The sequence below is a fragment of the Hippichthys cyanospilos genome, chromosome 11 (assembly GCF_059441005.1).
Source record: "Hippichthys cyanospilos isolate Australia breed blue-spotted pipefish chromosome 11, RoL_Hcya_1.0, whole genome shotgun sequence".
Taxonomy (NCBI): Eukaryota; Metazoa; Chordata; class Actinopteri; order Syngnathiformes; family Syngnathidae; genus Hippichthys; species Hippichthys cyanospilos.
Window position 1 is genome coordinate 4,075,280 of NC_142379.1, and position 21,295 is coordinate 4,096,574.

General features: G+C 36.6%; 1 protein-coding gene across 3 annotated transcripts in view; it reads left to right on the plus strand.

Annotated features, from left to right (window-relative positions):
• The window catches only part of cadm1b (cell adhesion molecule 1b), a 181,198-nt gene that overhangs the window by 139,163 nt on the left and 20,740 nt on the right, over window positions 1-21,295 (plus strand). For all 3 annotated transcript variants that reach the window (XM_088427627.1, XM_088427628.1, XM_088427626.1), the window contains 4 exons: window positions 1,719-1,856; window positions 9,235-9,393; window positions 11,346-11,442; window positions 12,632-12,804. In XM_088427627.1, coding sequence (XP_088283753.1) covers window positions 1,719-1,856; window positions 9,235-9,393; window positions 11,346-11,442; window positions 12,632-12,804 — 567 coding nt within the window. The remainder of the gene's footprint in view (window positions 1-1,718; window positions 1,857-9,234; window positions 9,394-11,345; window positions 11,443-12,631; window positions 12,805-21,295) is intronic.

The following is a 21,295-nucleotide window of genomic DNA, read 5'->3' on the forward strand; positions in this document are numbered from 1 at the left end:
CTTTCTATGTATGGAGGAGTTATTTGGCCTGATGCGAGAATGCCTTTTTTCATATTTAAATCTTGACTTATTCAGCCTTTTCTCCGAGTTCTGCTCCGGAGCTGAAAGGCGAATGTGTCAAACTTTTCCAGCTTGTTTTGGCCGCAAAACCACTCTAGAGAGAAGTTACAAAAAGAGTTTGTACTGGTAACTTTTATGCAACGTTTTTCTATTTACTCTTCATTTCGGACTATAAGGTGCTATTTCATTCTCACGCTTTGTACCCTGCTTCCCATAGTCCAGTCTGGTTTATCTGCAGTTTTTTTTTTAACTGGCCACCAGAGGGCAGTGTCCCGGTAAACAAAATAGAATCTTTGATTTTGAGTTCAAACTGCTTTTTTTTTTACGCATTACTAGGGGGCACTCCCCCCTAGTAAACACAAACAGGAATGTTACTGTTTTGTTGGTGCAGTATTCTAACAATCCGAGCATGGCGTTATGTTAAAAATATGTTGGTGCTGCTCTTGTTTTAAACGTGCAGGCATGTTCAGGCTGTGTTGAAGGTATGATATTGCTGGAACCATGAACCATCTTTCTGCTTCAATATCTGATGTTATCTGTTTTTGCGGCTTAAAATATGGTATCTACAAATGAGTCAAATTCATCGCAGCGGTTCTTACATGGGGGTAAATGAACATGAAATAATCTCACACTCTTCAACGCTGCTGAAATTCTTTCCGACACTAAAAACAGTTTAAAAATTGGATAGAAAAGGGCATCGACCTGACTTTTTGGGTAACCTACTCTAGTGGTTCTCAAATACATGAAGGGACTTTAGTATTCGTGAGATTTAACAGGGATTCTGCAGCTTTTAGCCAATCTAAATGTGTGCATTTTAATGCCATGACAGGAACAGTACATTTTAATATGTATAAAAGTATATCTTTAATTTTATCCTTTTAACAATTAACAGAAAAAAGCAATACAAACCAACCAAAACCCAATATGAACCAACATTTAAATCAATAAATAATAATACATGTTAAGTGATGCGGAACATTAAAATTGTGCAGATTTTTTTTTTGGCCAAATCACATTAATAATTTGACTTAGAAAAAAATGTCATTAATTTTATAGACCTTCTGCGGTATATTGGCCAATCTTTTGATTTTTATATCAAAGGCATTTCATTTCAAAGGAAAAACATTATAAAAATACCCTAGGGAGCTGAAATTTCACCCGTGGTGACAATATGTCAAAGTTCATCACGGCATGCGGCTATACGCATGTAGTTTGAGCAAAATTAGTCAAATGAAAGTCTTTCCAATGGTTTTTCACCAAGCAATAAAATATATATTTTTATTTTTATCCAAATTTGTGATTCCAGTTTTCTGTATGATATCAAAACATCCAAAATACTCGATTATTGTCGCAATATTGTTTCAAATCTAACTTAGAATAACTCTCTAAAAATTAAAATAGAACCAACAAAATTTGAATCGCCAAATTCAAACTGAAAATCCATCATTATTAAACTGTAACTCTTAAGCAGGTGGTTTGATTTTTCACTGGCCTGTGTTCTTAAAGGTCAGGCTGTAAAAAGATCAATTAAAATTGTCCAGGCAGTTGGCTGAAGGCCCTGCAATTTTCACCTATATCACATCATCCACCCTGTGTGTCATTGTCCAATCTATGAATGTGAGCGTCTTCATAACCGAGGCCATTATTTTGTGCACCAGTGCCCCCGGGAAGCCCGATCATCGAGAGCCGCGAGGACGTGGTCAGCGAGGGTAACGAGACGGAGCTCACCTGCACGGCCGCCGGCAGCAAGCCGGCGGCCTCCATCAGATGGATGAAAGGCGATGAGGAAATGACAGGTCGGTCCAAATTCCAGTCTCGACATGACTTTGCGCCCGCTTGCCTGCCGCTTGCAGCTCAGAACAATATGTGCCGCGCAGAACATACACAGCGCATGTTTTAAAGGGGCCGTAACATGAAAAGTCGGAGTTTAAGCTCTTTCTTCGTTGTGCAGCTAATTCAAGCGTATAATATGAATATGATAAATATAATTACTTTTCAACTTTTGTCAATATTCACATATTAATTAAACATATGTTACTACAAACATTCTTAAAGAAAGATATATTCGCTACACTGTTCGATTAGCAACACTTCAGGAGTTAGCTCTCGCCATACACACACACTACTTAACAAGCTAACGCTTTAGTAACTGTTACAACTGTGTAGAGGAAGCGACTCTAAACTGAAATCTTCGCACTAGAAGATGATTGGAGAAAATTTTACTCATCAGAATCAAGTTATGATGCTTGGCACGCCCTCTGTGCCTTTTTTTTTGGTCCTAAAAAAAAAAAGCAAACATAAGTGGTCGCTTTTGCTCAAGAATACGTCTTTCTGCTCATGCTAATCAAACGAACTTGCTTTCTGTATAAAAGGGTCCCATGTGATAACATTCAAAGTTGAAATTATATCTTTCATTATTGTACAGGATTTTTTTTTTTTTTCAAAGTGTGCCTTTGCAGTGGTCTTTCATGGAAACCCATGCAATTTCAGAACAATAGGACTAGTGATACGGTATCACTAGTGCTTGCAGAGTTGACTTGATGGGCCACTTCTTTGAAATCTTTGAAAATTTGATGGGAATGGAAGTTTTCAAGATTAGCGTCCTAGTTTGAAATTAGGTTTATTATTGAGTAATATAAATTTAGAGTAAAAATATGTATCTCTATTAGAAAATGTAAACACAATTTAAAGTATTCCAAACACAACCTAATGTATTTAAAGTTCTGATTTCACACTTATTATAATCATTAATTTATTGCAAAAGAACTGTAATAATAATAATAATAATGCAATTGGAATATTACAGAAAAAAATCTTAAATTCATGAAAAAAAATTGTTGCTGTTACTCTACATATTTTGGGTAATTTTTTATGTGCGACCACACAGCGCAGATCCCTTCAAAATCAAGGTTCCGGTCTTTCACGGTGCACTGTTCAATATAGGACCCTGCTGACTCGGTCCAAATATTAAAAGCTGAGATTTTACTGTTTTTTATGTGTGTCGGTTCGTTTGTTCGGTAGCACAAAAACAACATGGAGTTTCATTCCACTTTGCAGTGCGCTGCTGTGTTAACGGCGAATCCATTTTTACTTTTTGTCACTGCGGTCCACTTCCATTGGAGCCAAGAGGGGCAATGTTCAATCGCCTGACGTAGATAAAGCCGCACGGGCGAACACCTTTCGGATTGTTCGGCCTCGACTAAGGCCTTGGCTCCCCATAGAGCCATTTCAGTTTATTATTTATTATTTTTGCCTGCTCAGCAGAAGAACGCCGTGATCAAGCCACGCGTTAAGAGCTTCATGTTTCTCAATGTTTCTCATAAATCATCAGCCTCCGCGGCTGCCGGCGTGATTTAAAATTCCCCAAATATTTACTCTCACGGCTCTGTTAAACAAGTTGAATGCTGATGGAATTTTCACGGCCGTAAATCTATTGTGTCGCCTTGAAAGAATCTATACATAGCAAGCTCTCACTCACCGTTCGGAATTCATATTTGCGCCTTTTGTCTTCATTTCCGAGCCGGGGTGTAACTCGGGGTTGCGGAATAATCCTTATTGCCTCTGAGTTATGATTAAGGGTCATCAATTTTTCATTATCGTACAGCGAGGGGCGGATATTCCTTTCGTATTTACCCAGATGGATCTGCGCGGGACTGTTGTCAAATTCTATGCGTATTAGAAAAAAAGAGGATTCGCCCATGTCGTCGTGAGATGAAATATTTAGACAAGGGCCCATCTGACGGGAAATATCATCGCCGCCTCCGGTGATCTGTCTTGGAGTCCGTATTTGTTTATGAAGAGTTGATGAAGTGAGCCACCAAGAGTACTCATGATGCATAACGTAACAACAGCAATAATACCACAAAGATACGTAAACAGGTCAAATCGAAACCGATATCGACAAGTAAAGAAATAAGTAAAGAAATTAATATAAAGTCAGCACCATGCTGAAAATATTTTGGTACAGGAATTAATTGGGCTATCCAGAGTTATTATTTGCCTTTTGACATCCCAGCATCGATCTAGCCAACACTAATCCACATCGACAAGGGACGAGAAAAAAAATAACTGTAAGATCAATACCTCGTAGAGATCCTCTGACGTATGGAAAAACTCCATTTTCATTGTTGTAGAGAATCATAGCGTGATTAGAGTGCATTCAAAAAGGGTTTGGGGGTATCAAGATAACAGATAACGGATTAATTGTGATCAATTAATTCGTGGTGATTAAAGAATTTTTCATCTCTAACTTCACAATTACTCGTTTAGTTTTAATGCATTAGGCTTCTTGAACTTCGAGTTTTTGGGGGTTTACAAAACAAAAGGTCAATCACACCCTGAAGTGGAAACTGATTGGCTGTCATTGTGTTCCTTGAAAAACGAAAAAACGTGTTAAAGTTGCCGTAAATGTAATTTTAAAAACACTCCGACAGCAGCTTTGATAAAGGTAGAGTGATGTACATTTTTTTCTAAAGAGTTGCTAGCTTACCACAGAAGCAGCTCAATTTCAGCATACTACATAAATGCAAAGCATCCAGCTGTGAGTGGTCAATGTATTGTGGCTAATATAGACAGCCATAGCAGAAGCTCTTTGTCAACCTGAGCTTGAGCAAACCCTGCATTTGAGCAAGTCTTTTAAGATATTTTCAGGTTTATTATTTGGCAACTGACAAAAGAAGACAGCACCATTCATCCGGATTTTTGGAACTCAAAAGTTACAGCTGGAAATTGGCTAAAGTCTCTAATACTGCCGAAGGTCAGTAGTTACAAATGCATCTGTTAAAGAAACTAAATGCCTCAAGCTGCTTTTTTTGTTGTTTTATAACACAATGCATCAAAATTAATAAAAATATTCTTCGGGGGGGTTTTTTTTTCCAGAAATCATTAGATAAGATCAAAAAGTGATTATTCAGATCAGTAAATTACATATCTTAATTACGGTATTTCTCCAAGTTTTAGTCCCTGTCTTCCATTTTTTTTCATGTTGTAATGTGGAATACTGAGTTTTTCCATCCCCACTTTACAGTATTTTCTCCGCTTTGCTGACAACTGTCATGACCCTAGGGGGTTGGCTGTATTTGTGTTTTGTCTCTATCTGCAGGCATTTTTCGGTAATTGCACTTATTTTTAGTTGCCGTCATTGCCTCCATGCAACGCATCACTACAAGGCTGGTCTGTTATTGGTCGGCGTCTCCTCACGGAGATGCTGGTCTGCTATTGGTCGGCCTCTTTCGTTTCAAATGGCGGAACGGTAAAGCTTTGTTCTATCGCGCTATGTACATTTTTTTACAATAAACTTTTTTTTTATTAATATGATGTTAGTTTTTTGTTATAAATGAATGAATATATGCATGAACAACATTGGTTATCGATATTTTAATAGTATAGAATCATATTTTTTAGTAGTAGATGTGAGTGATATATTACCGATCGAGATTCATTTGTACATAGCGAATCACGTTAAATTACATTGGTAATAGTGTTACAAAAAGTATGATCAACACATTTCGCTGGCAGTTAACAACATTAGTATCCCCTCTGTTTTGGAGAAACATAGTTTTTTTTTTTAAATCGCCCGTATGAATTTTCTTTGTTTCGACAGAGTAGGCATGACAAAGAAATCTGCCGGCTGATTTAAGCATTAGAGTTAGTATCGGTTTTGCAATCAATAGTCAAGCTGGCAGGATTGCCATTGGCAGTTTCTGGCCCGGGAGAGAGAATCAGCACACAAGGTGGCGAAATTAACATAAATTACAGCAGCACAATGATTTAAATAATGTGGAAACGAGCTTGTCTGCTGCCGGTCTTTTACAGAATTGATTCCGTTGTTTGAATAATGTTTATAATTTGCGGGCGGTTATGTGAAACAGCCGGCAGAAAATGAAATCATAAAGCGTCTCCATTTTTTGCTCATTGGGAAAATATTAGCGCTTCATATTCGGCGCTTTGAATCAATAGCTGGGCTAGAGGTAAACGTATTACAAACATGGACTGTGCAGTTTTATTGTTCGAGACAAGGTAGTGTCTTCACTCTAGAGGGCAAAGCTTGAAATTTTTCGCTTGATTTAGGTGCCAACTTGGGGCTGTTTTTCCAGAGCTTTGATATGACGCAATGTTGGATACGAGAATGTATTTCTTTTTTACAATAGGCCTGATTGACTAGATGGCATTCATCCAAGATAAATGAAGACCTTTGTCCTGAGGACGGGCGTCACAATCACTCAATTACTTGTCGATTGTGTCGAGATTTAACGTTTGAGTAATTGTGTCTCGCGGCGGTTGGAGTGATATATTAGGGGTGTACGTCTCTAAAAAAGATGATTCGATACGGTTTGTGATATGTGTATGAGAAATAATTCAGACGGTTTTACGCGAAAAGGGACTTAGTGCGGTTACAATGTGATAAGGTGCGGCTTAATTTTAAATCGGACTTTGGTATCCCCTAATATATATACATATATACATATATATATACATATATATATATATATATATATATATATATATATATATATATATATATATATATATATATATATATATATTAGGGCTGTAAAATTGTACTATGGAGTTTAATTAGATAAAACGTTAAAAATTCATGTAATTCTAGGTCTATTTACTACATATGTGTGTTTACTATATACTACTTTTTTGTTTGTTTGATCTAATTGTTTTAGTTTGAATGAAGTATAAGGAAACGGCCAGAAATAAAAACAAACATATCTTGGTGAATGTCATGTTTTTGAATGAAATTTGGTTTTCCAGAAGTATTTTACGACTGAAGTCTTGTCAAAGAGACGCACATCAGTTTTCAAACTGTAGGATTCAAAGCGTTTGGTTAAAAAAAAAAAAAAATAGCAGCTTTTAGTCCAGAAATTATTGTTTATTTGGACAGGGTGATTTCTTTTTTTCTGTCGTAAAAATAAAATCAAAATATTTTCTTCGCGGCTTACGAACTTCAAGCGCATCCCCGCTGACATGCCCTGCTAACGCTTATAATTCAAACGTATTTTTAAGGCGCAGAATCGGAAGTCTGATGTTGGCTTCAACTTTGTCTGATTGCAAATCGTTGTCTAGTGCAAATAAACAAAATATTAACTGAAAAAGTTTGTCGGCGAGATTGGCGCGACAACGTCGTATTTACTAGCGCAACGTTCTCTGAGCTTGTTTTGCATACGCGTCATCTGAAAGGCCGTCTGATTTCCTAATTCAATATTCTGTTCAGACAGCGTTTGACAGCGGCAAGTGTCACCCCGGCAGAGGTTACGCTTGATTGCGCCGGGATTGATCAGTGGTTGATGCTCACAAGTGTGTTTTGATTAGACGTCTGTACCACGACACTCAAATCGAGTCCGCATTGAGATTCAAGTCCCTGTGACGGTTTGATTTGCGGCCGTCTTTTTCTTTTTCGTTTTCTTCATCTGCGCGCGCATGACGTTGATAATTGACAAGTCCTAACATTGATAAGAACACTCTCTGACCCTTGTCTTCAAAACCCGACTCAGAAAAGTTGCTGGTTATCAAACTCCAATCTGCATACCAGATGGAAAGACTTTTTTGTTTCTGCACTAATGCTGGGAAAAGTACGCCCACGTTCTGAGCTGCAATATTTGACGTAATGCGTTTTCGATACATTTATGATGTGGCTCTGTTCCAATGATTTTTTTTTTTTATCCTGAAAATGCTAGAATACTCGTAAACAGTTTATAAGAAACATGTACCATCATGCACAGTATAGGCAGGTATTATATATTGGCAATAATACATATATATATATATATATATATATATATATATATATATATATATATATATATATATATATATATTTTCTATAGCCGCTTATCCCCACAGGGGTCGCAGGCTTGCTGGCGCCTATCTCAGCTGGCTTCGGGCAGTAGGCGGGGGACACCCTGAACTGATTGCCAGCCAATCGCAGGGCACACAGAGACAAACGACCAATCACGCGTCTAATCACACTTAAGTACAATTTAGTATGTCCAATTCACCTGCCATGCATGTTTTTGGGGAGTGGGAGGAAGCCGGAGTGCCCGGAGAGAACCCACGCGGGCTCGGGGAGAACATGCAAACTCCACACAGGAAGGCCGGAGCCAGGGATTTGAACCGGGACCTTTGAACATATATATATATATATATATATATATATATATATATATATATATATATATATATATATATATATATATATATATATATATATATATATATATATATATATATATATATATATATATATATATATTTATTTATTTATTTATTTATTTATTTATTTATATTCATTTATTTATATCACCCAGCGCTGATTCCAAGTTACCTCAATGAAATGTCATTTTGGTTTATTATAAAGGTTTTCATCGCATGAGTGAAAAGTAAACTTTTTTTTCAATTATTCCCAAAGCAAGGTCATTTTTCCACGTATTGCTATTTGCTAATATGTCAAACCACTTAACTCCCTTCGCAATTTGTGCATGTTCTACTAATTACACTCACTAGTGTTTTTCCTATAACCGTACGAAAACCGTCTCAGCAATTAATACCTTGCAATGGAGCAGAAAAACGTCATTGATTTCTGCATGTTATTACATGATGTATTTGTAATAACCCCCGAGCGCACGGACCATTTTACAGATCTCGGTGCAGGTCATTAGGTGCGTGTTGGGAGAATATCCCTCCGTATTGTAAGTGTGTGTTGGCATCATCATCAACTGTTTTGGGTCCACCGGGATCTCCCCTTTGCGACCACGCCGGAATGAAGGTGCCAAGCAGGTCAGGGTGAGGTGGCGTAATTATTTCCCCACTTCATTAAGTGTCACACTCTGCACCGCGGCCCCCGTGGCATTGTAATGCTCTCCAAATGAAGGCCCCCTCCGACAGCTCCGCAGGGCCGAGTGGACGGCAGATTACTGCCAACTTGCACCCCCGCCCCGCAACCAACCACGCTTTGCCCTCACGCTGTAAAGCCGACTCATTATCAAGCTTGCGTGACCCGCATGCACCTTTAAGAATCGCACCTTTAAATCCTCCCTAATTCCACCACCAAATGTGCTCATCATGATTAGGTTTGAAAATGTTCTTTTTGGAGTTAGCCTCCGAGCTGCAAAGATTCAAGTTCGTTCCTCGAATGTCGAAGGTCTTCCTCTCCCTTTGTTCCAGGAGAAACAACGGTGGAAGAGACGTACGATCGGATGTTTACCGTCACCAGCCGCGTGAGATTTTTAGTCAGCAAAGAGGATGACGGCATGCCGGTGGATTGCGTCATCGACCACCCGGCCGCTAACGACTTGTTGGCTCAAAGGAACCTGGAAGTGCTGTGTAAGCATCTGACACACTGCACTGCAATATACAGTATTTATGTTTCCGTATCAGGGTTTCAATAGTTTGGGATTTTTTCTGGTATTTATTTATTTACATTCTGAGTTTGTTTGTTTGTTTTTTTAGACTTAGTTTTTAGACCAGATTTATATATATATATATATATATATATATATATATATATATATATATATATATATATATATATATATATATATATATATATATATATATATATATATGTATATATATATATATATATATATATATATATATATATATATATTGGACATTCTCAAGAAATATCTAAGAGCAAATCTGGTCTAAAAAGTCTAAAAAACAAACAAACAAACTCAGAATGTAAATAAATAAATAAATACCAGAACAAATCCCAAACTATTGAAACTATTGAAATATATATATATATATATATATAATCACATTTCACATTCCATAAGGTTCAACTGAAATCATTTAATTTTCTCAAAACTTGAGCAGCCCCAAAATTTGTAAAAAAAAATAAATAAAAATAATGTTTTTGTGCGACTTTGCCTGCATTTATATAACATTTTAAAGAGACCAGATTTGCTCTTAGATATTTCTTGAAAATGTCTAATATATATATATATATATATATATATATATATATATATATATATATATATATATGTGTGTGTGTGTATGTGCATATATATATATATATATATATATATATATATATATATATATATATACTGTGTGTGTATATATATATATATATATATATATATATATATATATATATATATATATATATTTATATATATAAAATCATATTTCACATTCCATAAGGTTCAACTGAAATCCTTTAATTTTCTCAAAACTTGAGAAGTCCCAAAATTTGTAAAAAAAATAAAAATACAAATAAAAATAATGTTTTTGTGCGACTTTGCCTGCATTTATATCACATTTTAAATTGTCTTGACATTAACTACATACATTAATATTCTCTTCTTTTTTTAACTACAAGTAATAATATTTTCACACATTTGTTATACCTAAAAATTGTACAAAAACGCACTTTTCATCACTCATCTTCGCATTGTGTCCTTTGCTAGTCATGACTATTTTTACCTGATTGAAGCGCTTCAATGAATCGTCATCAAAATAACCTCTCAAAATGTAAGGATCTTTGCATGAATGAGTTTAATATCATATATTATTTAATTTGATAAAAGATCCGTTTTTTCTAGACCGAGATCCTTGAGAAAACCTTTGACCCTTTTTCCAATGACCTAATAAATCGGTCGAAAACACAATTAAAGAAATATTCCGTATCCCGAACCAACTGCAATCCTTTCCCCAACCGTATTTACCGAGAGCGACTTCTCTTGGACTAATTAGCTAAATGGCTACCGGCCAATCAGCCAGCCTTCAACCTTTCCCCCGAAAAGCGAAGTCTATTTATAGAAATACTCCTCATCAGCTAATAGGTGGCGCCGTTGATGGCTGAAGGTGCTTTTCTGATTAAGCGCGACTGATAAATCGGACTGGCATATTGCACCTTAAAGGTTAAGTCACCTTATTGTAAGCGGTGTCGAATATTCATTTCGGTCCACTTTCTTGGTCTGACCTTTCAAGGAAAAACAGAAAGCTTGGCTGCAAGTGCTTGACATTTTGGTAATCTTTGGCATGCGGTGATAAGGGGAGAGAAATCATTTTGCTGTAAGCTACTATAGGCTGAGTAGATGTCAAATGTGCACATAGGATAATCCTTTTCATCCTGCACAAACCTTTCACTCCTGGCTATTTTTTTTTTTTTTTCATTTCCACGAGTTGTTGTCTCCCCACGTTTCAAGGGCCATAATAATTTTATTTCAGTTTTGGCTGCGGGTGGGAGAGGCGGTAAAAAGAGCTAGCCTTGTTAAGGGTATACGATACAAGTCAATAACTGTCTTTTTTTTATTTGGCAGATAAACCCGATGTGAAGATTGTGGTGACGTCTCCCGAAGGATTAACTCGAGAGGGCGACAATCTTGATCTGACGTGCGTCGCAGGAGGGAAACCGCAGTGAGTACACGTGTTATATGATACAGATGGGGCGGGGGGGCGGGGCTCAAAATCAAAGCCGCCGGTTTCGGACGGGAAATATGACTTCAAACGGAACGATCTGCCATCCGCGTCCGATTTAATAAACTTTAGGATTACGTTTGTAAGGGTCGCCTCTAGGCGTTATTTATTCAGCAACTCCAGAAAATACATCGTGCAACATCATCGGTTTTATTTTGGGCTTTCTGCTGGAAATTTTTCTCACTAATGACAATGCACACCCATATAAAACCCAAGAAAATAAAAGGATTGAAATTTTTGCATAGAGTCAAAATAACACATAGCAGTAATTTCACATTCCAATTACTTTGCTCTTAATTTGAAAAGCAAATGTATTCAAATTAGCATCAAATTAGCTTTATTGATACCTTAAGAAACAATTAACATTTCACATACCCCCTGAAGTGCCTAAACGTACTCCTGCATGAGAACATCTGTTCTAAAACAACTCCTTTTTGTTTTTAAATTGAAATACTAACATGGGGAAAAATCAAGACTTTTGACCATTATTCATTATTATTTCCTATTATTATTTTGGTGACACATAAAGTCATACATATTCAATTGATTGATCGTTTTTGTTGAACCCATTTCAAAATTTGACAACAAATAAAACACAAAAAAGAAGCTAAAAAACTAAATTGGCAGTACAGTACGTATTCAGTTCAGCGAGATTTATATGTTCAAAAAGAAGTCTGAAGAAATATAAACCCGATCTAGTCCTACTCCTCATATTCCATTTATTCAGATGTTAGTATAAAACAGACAGAACTAGTCACATTTATTATTTGTCAGCATTACATAAACAAATGCATAATGTAATTCTAATATTCAGTTGCATTTCTATATAAATATAGACATTTGTTATGACGTTTTTTTGTAAAATATTCTCATTTAAGTGTGTTGTTTTGGTATAACTCAGTATGAGAATTTGTACTACCAGACGATCAAATCTGTGACAACCCTAATCAGTGTTTACCCGTATTTAAGCCGCGTGCAATGACGTTTCCACCGTCTGGGTGAAATTTCAGCTCCCTGCTCTCCTATTTCAATGTTTTTCTTTTGATGTGAAATGCCCTATTTGCAAAGATCAAAGGATTGGACAAAATACCGCTCAAAGGTTAAGCCCCCTGCGCACGTGTGTTGGCAGTCCTCATCAGATCAACTGGCTGAGGGTGGACGAGGATGTGCCGCCTCACGCGGTGGTCACCGGCTCGGACCTGTTCATCGAAAACCTCAACAAGTCCTTCAACGGCACGTATCGCTGCGTGGCTTCCAACGCGGTGGGCGAGGCCTACGATGACTACGTCCTCTTCGTGTATGGTGAGTAGTCACTGCACAGCATTAACCTAAGTCAGGTTTGCAAACCCTCCCCCTGAGAAAAGATCAAATATTTTGTGCCCCCACCAACCACATAGGAGATCATTATCTATGAGATGTGTATAAGTACACCGTATATTCCGCACTATAAGGTGCACATAAAAGCCTTCATTTTTTTTTTAAGTTGATGGTGCGCCTTATAATCAGGTGCGCCTTATATATGGATGAATATTGAGATTGGGATTGGTAGATGGGGAATGAAGTGATAAAATAAGCTTTGCCTGTTTCTTTTGTGTGTTTACAGTTGAACAAGGTTGCTCATATTGACATTGAGTTATGCTATTGAGAGTTATTATTTGAGTTATTGTTATAACTTTGAGTATTACTATATTGTGATTGAAAAAGTTTTCAAATATGTCATTAACTGAGGGTGCGCCTTACATATGGAAAAGGGTTTAAAATATGTCATTAATTGAGGGTGCGCCTTATAATCCAGTGCGCCTTATAGTGCGGAAAATACGGTACCTAAATTGTATCCTTTTTATTAGTAACAAAAGCAAAAAGCCATTTAAATCATTTTTCACCTAATTTAATGGGGCTTTACAGTAAGTATTCTCAAGTAAGGAATCCTATTCCTTGTAATGAAAATTCCTTATGATTGAAACAATGGTACATGTCCTGCGTACATGTTAACAAAATACAGTACATGTGTAACAACACGAGCAATAAAATGCAAAAATAAATTGTTAATAAATTGATCGCGATTAAAATTCGATGCAGCCCTACTATCGCGTAAATTTAACATTTATGCAAACAAAAAAAAAGTGCTATGCTTAGCTTGTTCTTAACTTGCTTAGATTTCTTTCAAACTCTTAATGTCACGATTTTAGCTCATTTTAAAACGGCTAAATAACTGAATTTGTGCGATTCATTTCCCAGCCCTACCTGCACGTTTTCTGTATAAATTTTGCCTCACTGGAAATCAGAGACAGTGTCATACAGCAAACCATGTTGGAAATATGTCTATATTTTTCATATATTTTGCTTGTTGAGGGAGATTGTTGGATTTGGGCGCCGAGCACGGCGGTGTTATTCAAACAGCAGGATGTGAAGGGAAAGCGCTGTACGGCCTTAAAAACAAAACCTGTTGTTGAGACCGAGCCTTCTGTTGGCTTTTATGAGATCTGATTGCAGCTTTCATGACAATGATATTGTTTTGATTTGAGCCGGGCCGCCTCATTTAAGTCGACTTGACAGCCATTGTCAAAAAGCAACAATGTTACGGTTTGTTTATCTGGCCCGCCAGCAAATTATGATGACAGCTGTTGAAAATGTGCATTTGTGCACATAAATGAAAAGATGTTGTTGTTTTTTAGTATGATTTTCTATTTTTTCCTTCGCGTCTGGGCCGTCTCACCAAGTGTTGCTGGCAGCTTTTTCGTGAAGGAGCTTGTGAAGATTTCATCAATGTCTGTGAATTAAAAGAAGAGGAGTCATTATCTAACTGTCCTTGAGAAGGCATTAATACTTGGTAATATTCAAATATTTTGATATGAACTTTTCCTGTTCATAGTCATAGCGGGAATTGGATTTTACCGTAACCTTGCCGTGATTCTGTAAGTGAAAACAATGTTCAAGACACACTCAAATATTAGCAAAAAGTACATTTTAGAGATAATAACTACAGTACAGAAAATGAGAACGTGAATAAATATAATTGAGTTAAGGAACAGACACATAAAGGTTAAATATCATTTTATCATTATTGAAAACTATTCAAGGCTAATGAATGAACCTTGGGGAACGCCATGACTTGTCTTGACTTTCGACAAAATCTCTCTCTCTCTCGCTCTCTCTCTCTCTCTCTCTCTCTCTCACCCTCTCTTTCTCTCCACATATATATATAACATATTTTTCACTCCGACAGAATACTGCAGTTAAATAACAACCAAAACTCAAAATCAACGAACGATAGTGTCGTCTTCTGTCTCTCTTTGTATAATTGATTATTTTAGTATAACATATAAACACGTTGCACATAATTCACATATACAATCATAATAAATTTTAAATGTCACAAACCTTCAATTTTATATATTTAATAATAAACTTGGATTATAAACCGCAGGTCTCAAATCATGAGAAAAAAGTAGTGATTTATAGTGAAGAAAAACCAGTGTGTGTGTGTGTGTGTGTGTGTGTGTATATATATATATATATATATATATATATATATATATATATATATATATATATATATATATATATATATATATATATATATATATATATATATATGGTGGTGTAACTTTCAGACTAAGAAACTGGAGCTCATAAAATAAATGGGAAAATAGCTTAAATGGTGTGTGAAGAACTTAGACATAGAGGGAGCTGAAGTATTCCAAACTTTATTGATGTTTTTCTGAAATGACCTTCGGAAGGTGTGAATGGTTCAGTGTGAATGCTGTTTGTGTCTGTTTTCTTTCTTTTTTTTTTTTTCTTTTTTCGGGAAGTGAATCTGTGGAGAGAGAATAGCCTTGGTGGGTACAAGGCAGATCTCACACCCTGGCCTCTACACACACGCGTGAAGACACACACACAATAGTACCTCGCTAATCCAAATCTCTCAGGTGAGAACCATTCAGTATTCCGGTAATTACTCTCGAAGATAGTTGGCGCTGTTTGAGAAGTTAATCCTGCAGTGAAGTTAGCAAAGCTGCCTTTTGGGTCTTCGCATAAGAACGTTACAGTCAGTGTAAAGATGGCGATGCAGCGGACTTGGTGTTTATCAAATTGTTCATTCAAATGTAATTTAAAGTGAATCACCCTCCCGTCGACGATTTCAGGTGTGCGGCTCTGCTATTTTGCCGATTTTCTTTTGTACAGGTCCAACTCTCGTTATATGTGTAATGTATTATCATTATTATATAATGTGTAATTCCACTGTATTATATAATGTGTAATTCCACTGTTGACCACGATATAGGCGCCACATTAGGTCAGACGCGGTGTAAATTTGAAAGAATAAGTGCGGAACAGAAAGTATTTCGGTTTTATTGCTCAAAATCGTCGTCTGCAATCCTACTGTTTATGTGTACGGAAAGCTCGATTTTCAAATTGACTTCCTAGGGCATGTTTATTGATTGTGATGTTCAATACCATTTATTTATTAATTTTTTTCAAACCGATACCGTATGAGTGCTCTTTGAATTTTGACAACCCTGAAGAATCGGAATGATTATATACTACAGGTGGGACGAGATAAACCGGAGTGATGTCACGTCAGGACTCACAGTATAAAATAATTAAATGATAATGTATAGCGGTTATGATATCAAGTTCACTTAATTGTTCAAGGTACTAAAAATGACTTTTTACGCTAACATTTTAGTGATGGCAGCTGTTGCCAGGATTTAGCTTAGCGTCTGTAGCATACAGTAAATTAGCTACTAGCTAGCAGTACTCGAGCCCGCGAAAGTAGTCGGATTACTTTTCAGAGGCAGTTTAGGGAAACAAAAATGAGTACACACTTTGATGCAGACATCCCGACTTGGTTGCTGTTGCTTCGAATCAATTTTGAACATATCATGTCAAATGTGTCTGTAAAAAATTATGGGGAGGAACTTGTCCACAATTGCACAGTTAATAATTCAAAATTTGATTTAAAAGAAATGATTATCAAGTAATCAAATTATTATGTAAAGTGCCTCTCCTGTTTATGTCAAAATTTACCCGCTAGCTTAGTTTTCTTGCGGTGTGTTTATTTAATTAATATTTATTAATTCAATTAATATTGACCAAAATCTTGTCTCGTCTCATGGACTCAATCTCGTGAGACATCCCGTCTCGTCAGATTTGTGTATCGTCCCATGCCTATTTTGTGGTAAATAAAATAAGGCTTCAGTCTTCAATAAAATAAATAAATAAAAAAGAAAAGACATCCATGCCATTCTCTTTCGCTGTGAAACGCTGAACCCATAGCTGCTCAGCTGTCAACTGTCAATCACATCCCGCTTCTTTGACCTGGAAAATGGATGCTACTTTGTCTATCATCTTTCCTGTGCCCACTCATAACAACAGCCCTCTCCATTTAAAACCTCCGTTGGCTGGAATATATCCTACAAGGTCACCGCGGGGCTTTTTCAATGAGGCGCTCCAAAGCAGCCAGATACTGCGTAGTTAAACACGGTTCAACGCTAATATTTCCACTATTCAGATTCCGGCAGTGAAATGTATTAGAAATTTCTGACTATAAGCTGCAACCATTATATGGCATTTTTTTTCCCATGGATAATTAGCAGGGTAACATTAGATATTTACACAGAAAGATTTTTTACAGCAATATCCTATCTTCAACAGACTGAACATGTCTGCATGTTTAGCACTAACATATTCCCAAAATACTGATGGAATACTGTAAAATAGCACCTGCTGTGGATTTTTTTTTTTTTTAAGATTTTGACAAGATCACCAACATAATCTGGAAAATAAATTGTCTTTTTTTTTTAAGCTTCCAAGATCCAAGTCTTAACACAGCAGTCTTTTATACAAGATCTTATTTAGCTTATATATAATTTTTACATATTTAATACTAATATATATATATATATATATATATATATATATATATTTTTTTTTTTTTTCTGTTTCATAAATTGACAACTTGAGCAGATGCACACGTTTGATTTAGCGGTGGATTGCCCCCTGGTGGCTGGTAAAAAAAAAAAAAAGCCGCATTGGATTTTAAGCTACAGGGCTCAAATCATGAGAAAAAAATTGTGGCTTATTGTCTCGAATTTTAAAAAAAGTCACTGAATACACTGCAAGAAGTTTTTAATACAGAATGTCGCCAAATGATAGAGCAAAGCTGCAGTGATAAAAAGGCCATTAGAAGCAGGTGTTCCAAGTTCAGATTTTTTTTTTTTTTTTTGGGGGGGGGGGTCTAAGATCCGCATCCTCCTCGCCCTGTTGTCCGTTCAATTAGCAACTCGCTGTGCACATATTTTCGCAATTTCCATTAAACAGCGTCTCTCTGGCGTGGGGACGGACGTCAGCCGCTCGGCGGCTTCAGCCGGATTCTAATGAGGCACAGGAGATTGGTAAAAAGGTGCTCATAACCGCTTATAATTATGTCTGCGACTCCCACTCCTCTTTTGCGCAGGATTTAATGCCATCCCAAATCATGTTGTGGTCCGTGCGAGGCTTTGTTGTCCCAGAGTAATCACGCCCGCTACAGCGGCTTAATTAGTGTGTTTGTGCACTGCAGATCGGCCCTGGTGCGATAACCTTGTCCTGCGTTGTCTCCGTTTTTGCAAAACGCCGCTTGGTGTGTCGGCCATTAATTTCATTAGCATGTCTGATCAAATTGACGTTTTTACGTTGATGTCTTTTTGTTGTCTTTTGTTTGGAAGTGTCTTCTTGCGGCCACTTATCCAATTATTTTGCAACACGCTCCCGCTTCGGAGTTACCGCTGTGGTCAGTCACAATCTCTTTAGCCACTTTGCCAATACCCGCATTACGCTTGGTGCAGCCGGGCTTCTATTTAGATCCTTCTTATCTATAAGGCTGTAATTTGGCCCATTTCTCATCGCAGTTTTCCCATGCGGCCAGCGTTCTGAGTGATTATCCGATCTGGCGTGCTCTTTAACCATTTTGTCCATATTTATATTTTCTGTTATTTTACACAACCATAATAATAGTGTTAATGCATTTATCAATACAAGCCCATGGTTTTCAACCTTTTAGCAATTATTCATCTCTTGTGAAAATTTGGAGCCAGATATGCTCTCACTAGCACAAGGCATTTTTTAGATATATAAAATGAATAAATAAATAAAACTCAATTTGAAGTGGCATATTTTGTTCAGCAATTATGTTTTCATATATAAGGCACACCACATTATAAGGCGCATAGAATAGAAGCTAGTGTACTGGCTGCATTGTGCAGCCACTAGAGGGAGCTGTGCTAAAGGTAATGTCAACAAAACAATCAGCTAAGTCAGTCAAATGTTTCAATCGGAAATGAATAAACATGTTTTGTGGGAATTTCTATCTGAAGAATAGAAAAAAATACCTCTTGATTACTAGAAAATCTAATTTGCAAGCACTTAGGAATGTACACATGGTGCCGTTTTTAGCTTCTAAGCTATAAACATTTTACCTCCTAGTGTTTTACAAATGCTATTTGTTAGATGTGTCAAGATCAATGACCCAAATCGGGTCAAAAATGACACAGAGGGGCCAATAACAATGCGCATCTGTGTAAAATTTGACAAAATAAAAGCAGACAACATTTTGAAAAGGATTCATTAAAACATAATTTAGAGGTAAGCTGATTCATGTTCCATTTAATTTTCTCTTAATTTGAAAAGAAACATCTCCTGTTCCTGCCACACAAGAGCATTAAATTAAAGCATTTTTTTTTTATTCATACTTTTATCCAACAGGAGCGTCAACATTATTCTTGATATGGAATTAAAAGGGAGTGGTTTCATTCTAGCGTGTTTCTTCTCTGCATTTACTGACATGAACGGAGCTTTCTATCCGTACTGCTATTTTTTCTGTAATTGTTTATCTCCCACAAATTTGTGCCTATGGACCAAACATTGCAGTACCAGCATCAACCTATGGGGGCAATGTTGACATCAAATTTCCTGAAATGATGAAATAAAACGAGGCATTTTTTTGAAAAGATATAAATATTAATTGACTATTGACAGTCAAAACGAACCGTCAAAAGTTATTTTTTACCGGGCTTCAGACAGTAGGTGAACTCATTCACTCCCAGCCCTGTTAAAATGGATGTTTTGACATCTATAGTCGCCAATGGCAGTGACAGATTTAAGCTTTATGCTTTTCTTCGTATTTGTGAGCTTCTGGGTTCATTTCCATGTCAATTACCATGAAATCGGACACATGGAATTCTAGGAGCGGTGGCGTTTTTCTGCCATCCTCTGAGCATAAATGAGCTTTGAAGAGATTTAAGGTACCGCACTGGCTACCAATGCTCATGCCAGGCCCTGTGCCCAACACTATTTTAGAAGAAGTGATGACCTTTCATTGTGCGCTTGCCCAGTCAGGTTTGTGTGCGTATTGTGGATGTAAATCCTCATCAAATCAAATCCTGTTTGTATTGTGTGCGGACGTTTGTCATGCTGTTCTGCAGAGAAGAAGGAAGAGGCAGACAGAGGAGCATCTTCCCTTCCTCCCGTCTCTTCCTATAATTCACATCTGTGCTGCCTTCGTCTGCTCACTGTTTATCCCGATGCTGACTTCTTTGACCTGTAAATCCTCCGCGGAGCAAAAGTCAAAGATTGGCTGTATATTTACGTCGGATGTGCAGACTGCGCTCAAGGGTGTTACTATTTTCATGATGTAGAAAAACTGTCAACACAGCTGATGTATGGCTAGATACATGGATGAATAAATGGAAAGTCTGCACCACAGTAACTAAACTTAAGCTTAGATGGGAAAGGCTGCTTTTACAAATATATATATATATATATATATATATATATATATATATATATATATATATATATATATATATATATATATATATATATATATATATATATATATATATATAAATAAAAGTAAAGGAATAAAATGATATCGTCATGCTAATGTTAGGGGTCTGAGAAGGGATCCTTGTGGAACACCTGTCAAGGTAAGTAGATTAATAGGATAAAGACTAAAAGGACAAAATATATCGTTTATTTTGGCTCCCTTGTATTCTTCCTCAAAAACTGTTTTGTCACAATTAATAAAATCAATGAAATAAATGTTAAACAAAATTTGATCAATTCCAATACCAATACGAGTTCCCTACTTGATTAGTCACAGAATACTGATATCAGTATTTTTGATGCAAAACATCCCTGCCCCTAGAAATCTAGGACAGATATTTTGAAAAAAAAAAAGACCTATCTATTCCAATCAGGTGTTTTCCTTGAAATTAATCGCAACATTTTTAACAATAAATAAATAGTTATATTTGATAATGAGGAAAATTTTGTAATCTCTTTCCAATGGCCAATCTGAACCAAATTTGCTTTGTGTGTCCTTAAGAACATTTTGTGAAACCAGGTTTCATCTTGTAAATATTTTAATCCACAATGACGTATTATACAAAATGTTAGATTTCATAAGATTGGCTTCCAAGATGTTTTGAATCTTTTTATTTCATCCTATCTAGCTTTATATATACAGTACCTTGAATTCAATGTGCTGTATTTGAGTAACGCAACTGACCAGTCAAGGTATAAAGAACAAAACCAAAGAAAACAAATACAAGTAGGTACGGTGTAAACAAATTTCACACTTTTGCTTGACTTGGTGGTCAAATTCTATCTTTTCCTTAGTGCTTGACAATATCCCCCCCCCCCCCCCATACCTGCGCCTTCATAATGCAAAGGCTCCAAGTCATCCAGCCTGGAAAATTGCCCACGGAGAATTCCTGTTTGCCTTGATATTATATGTGCCACATCCCAT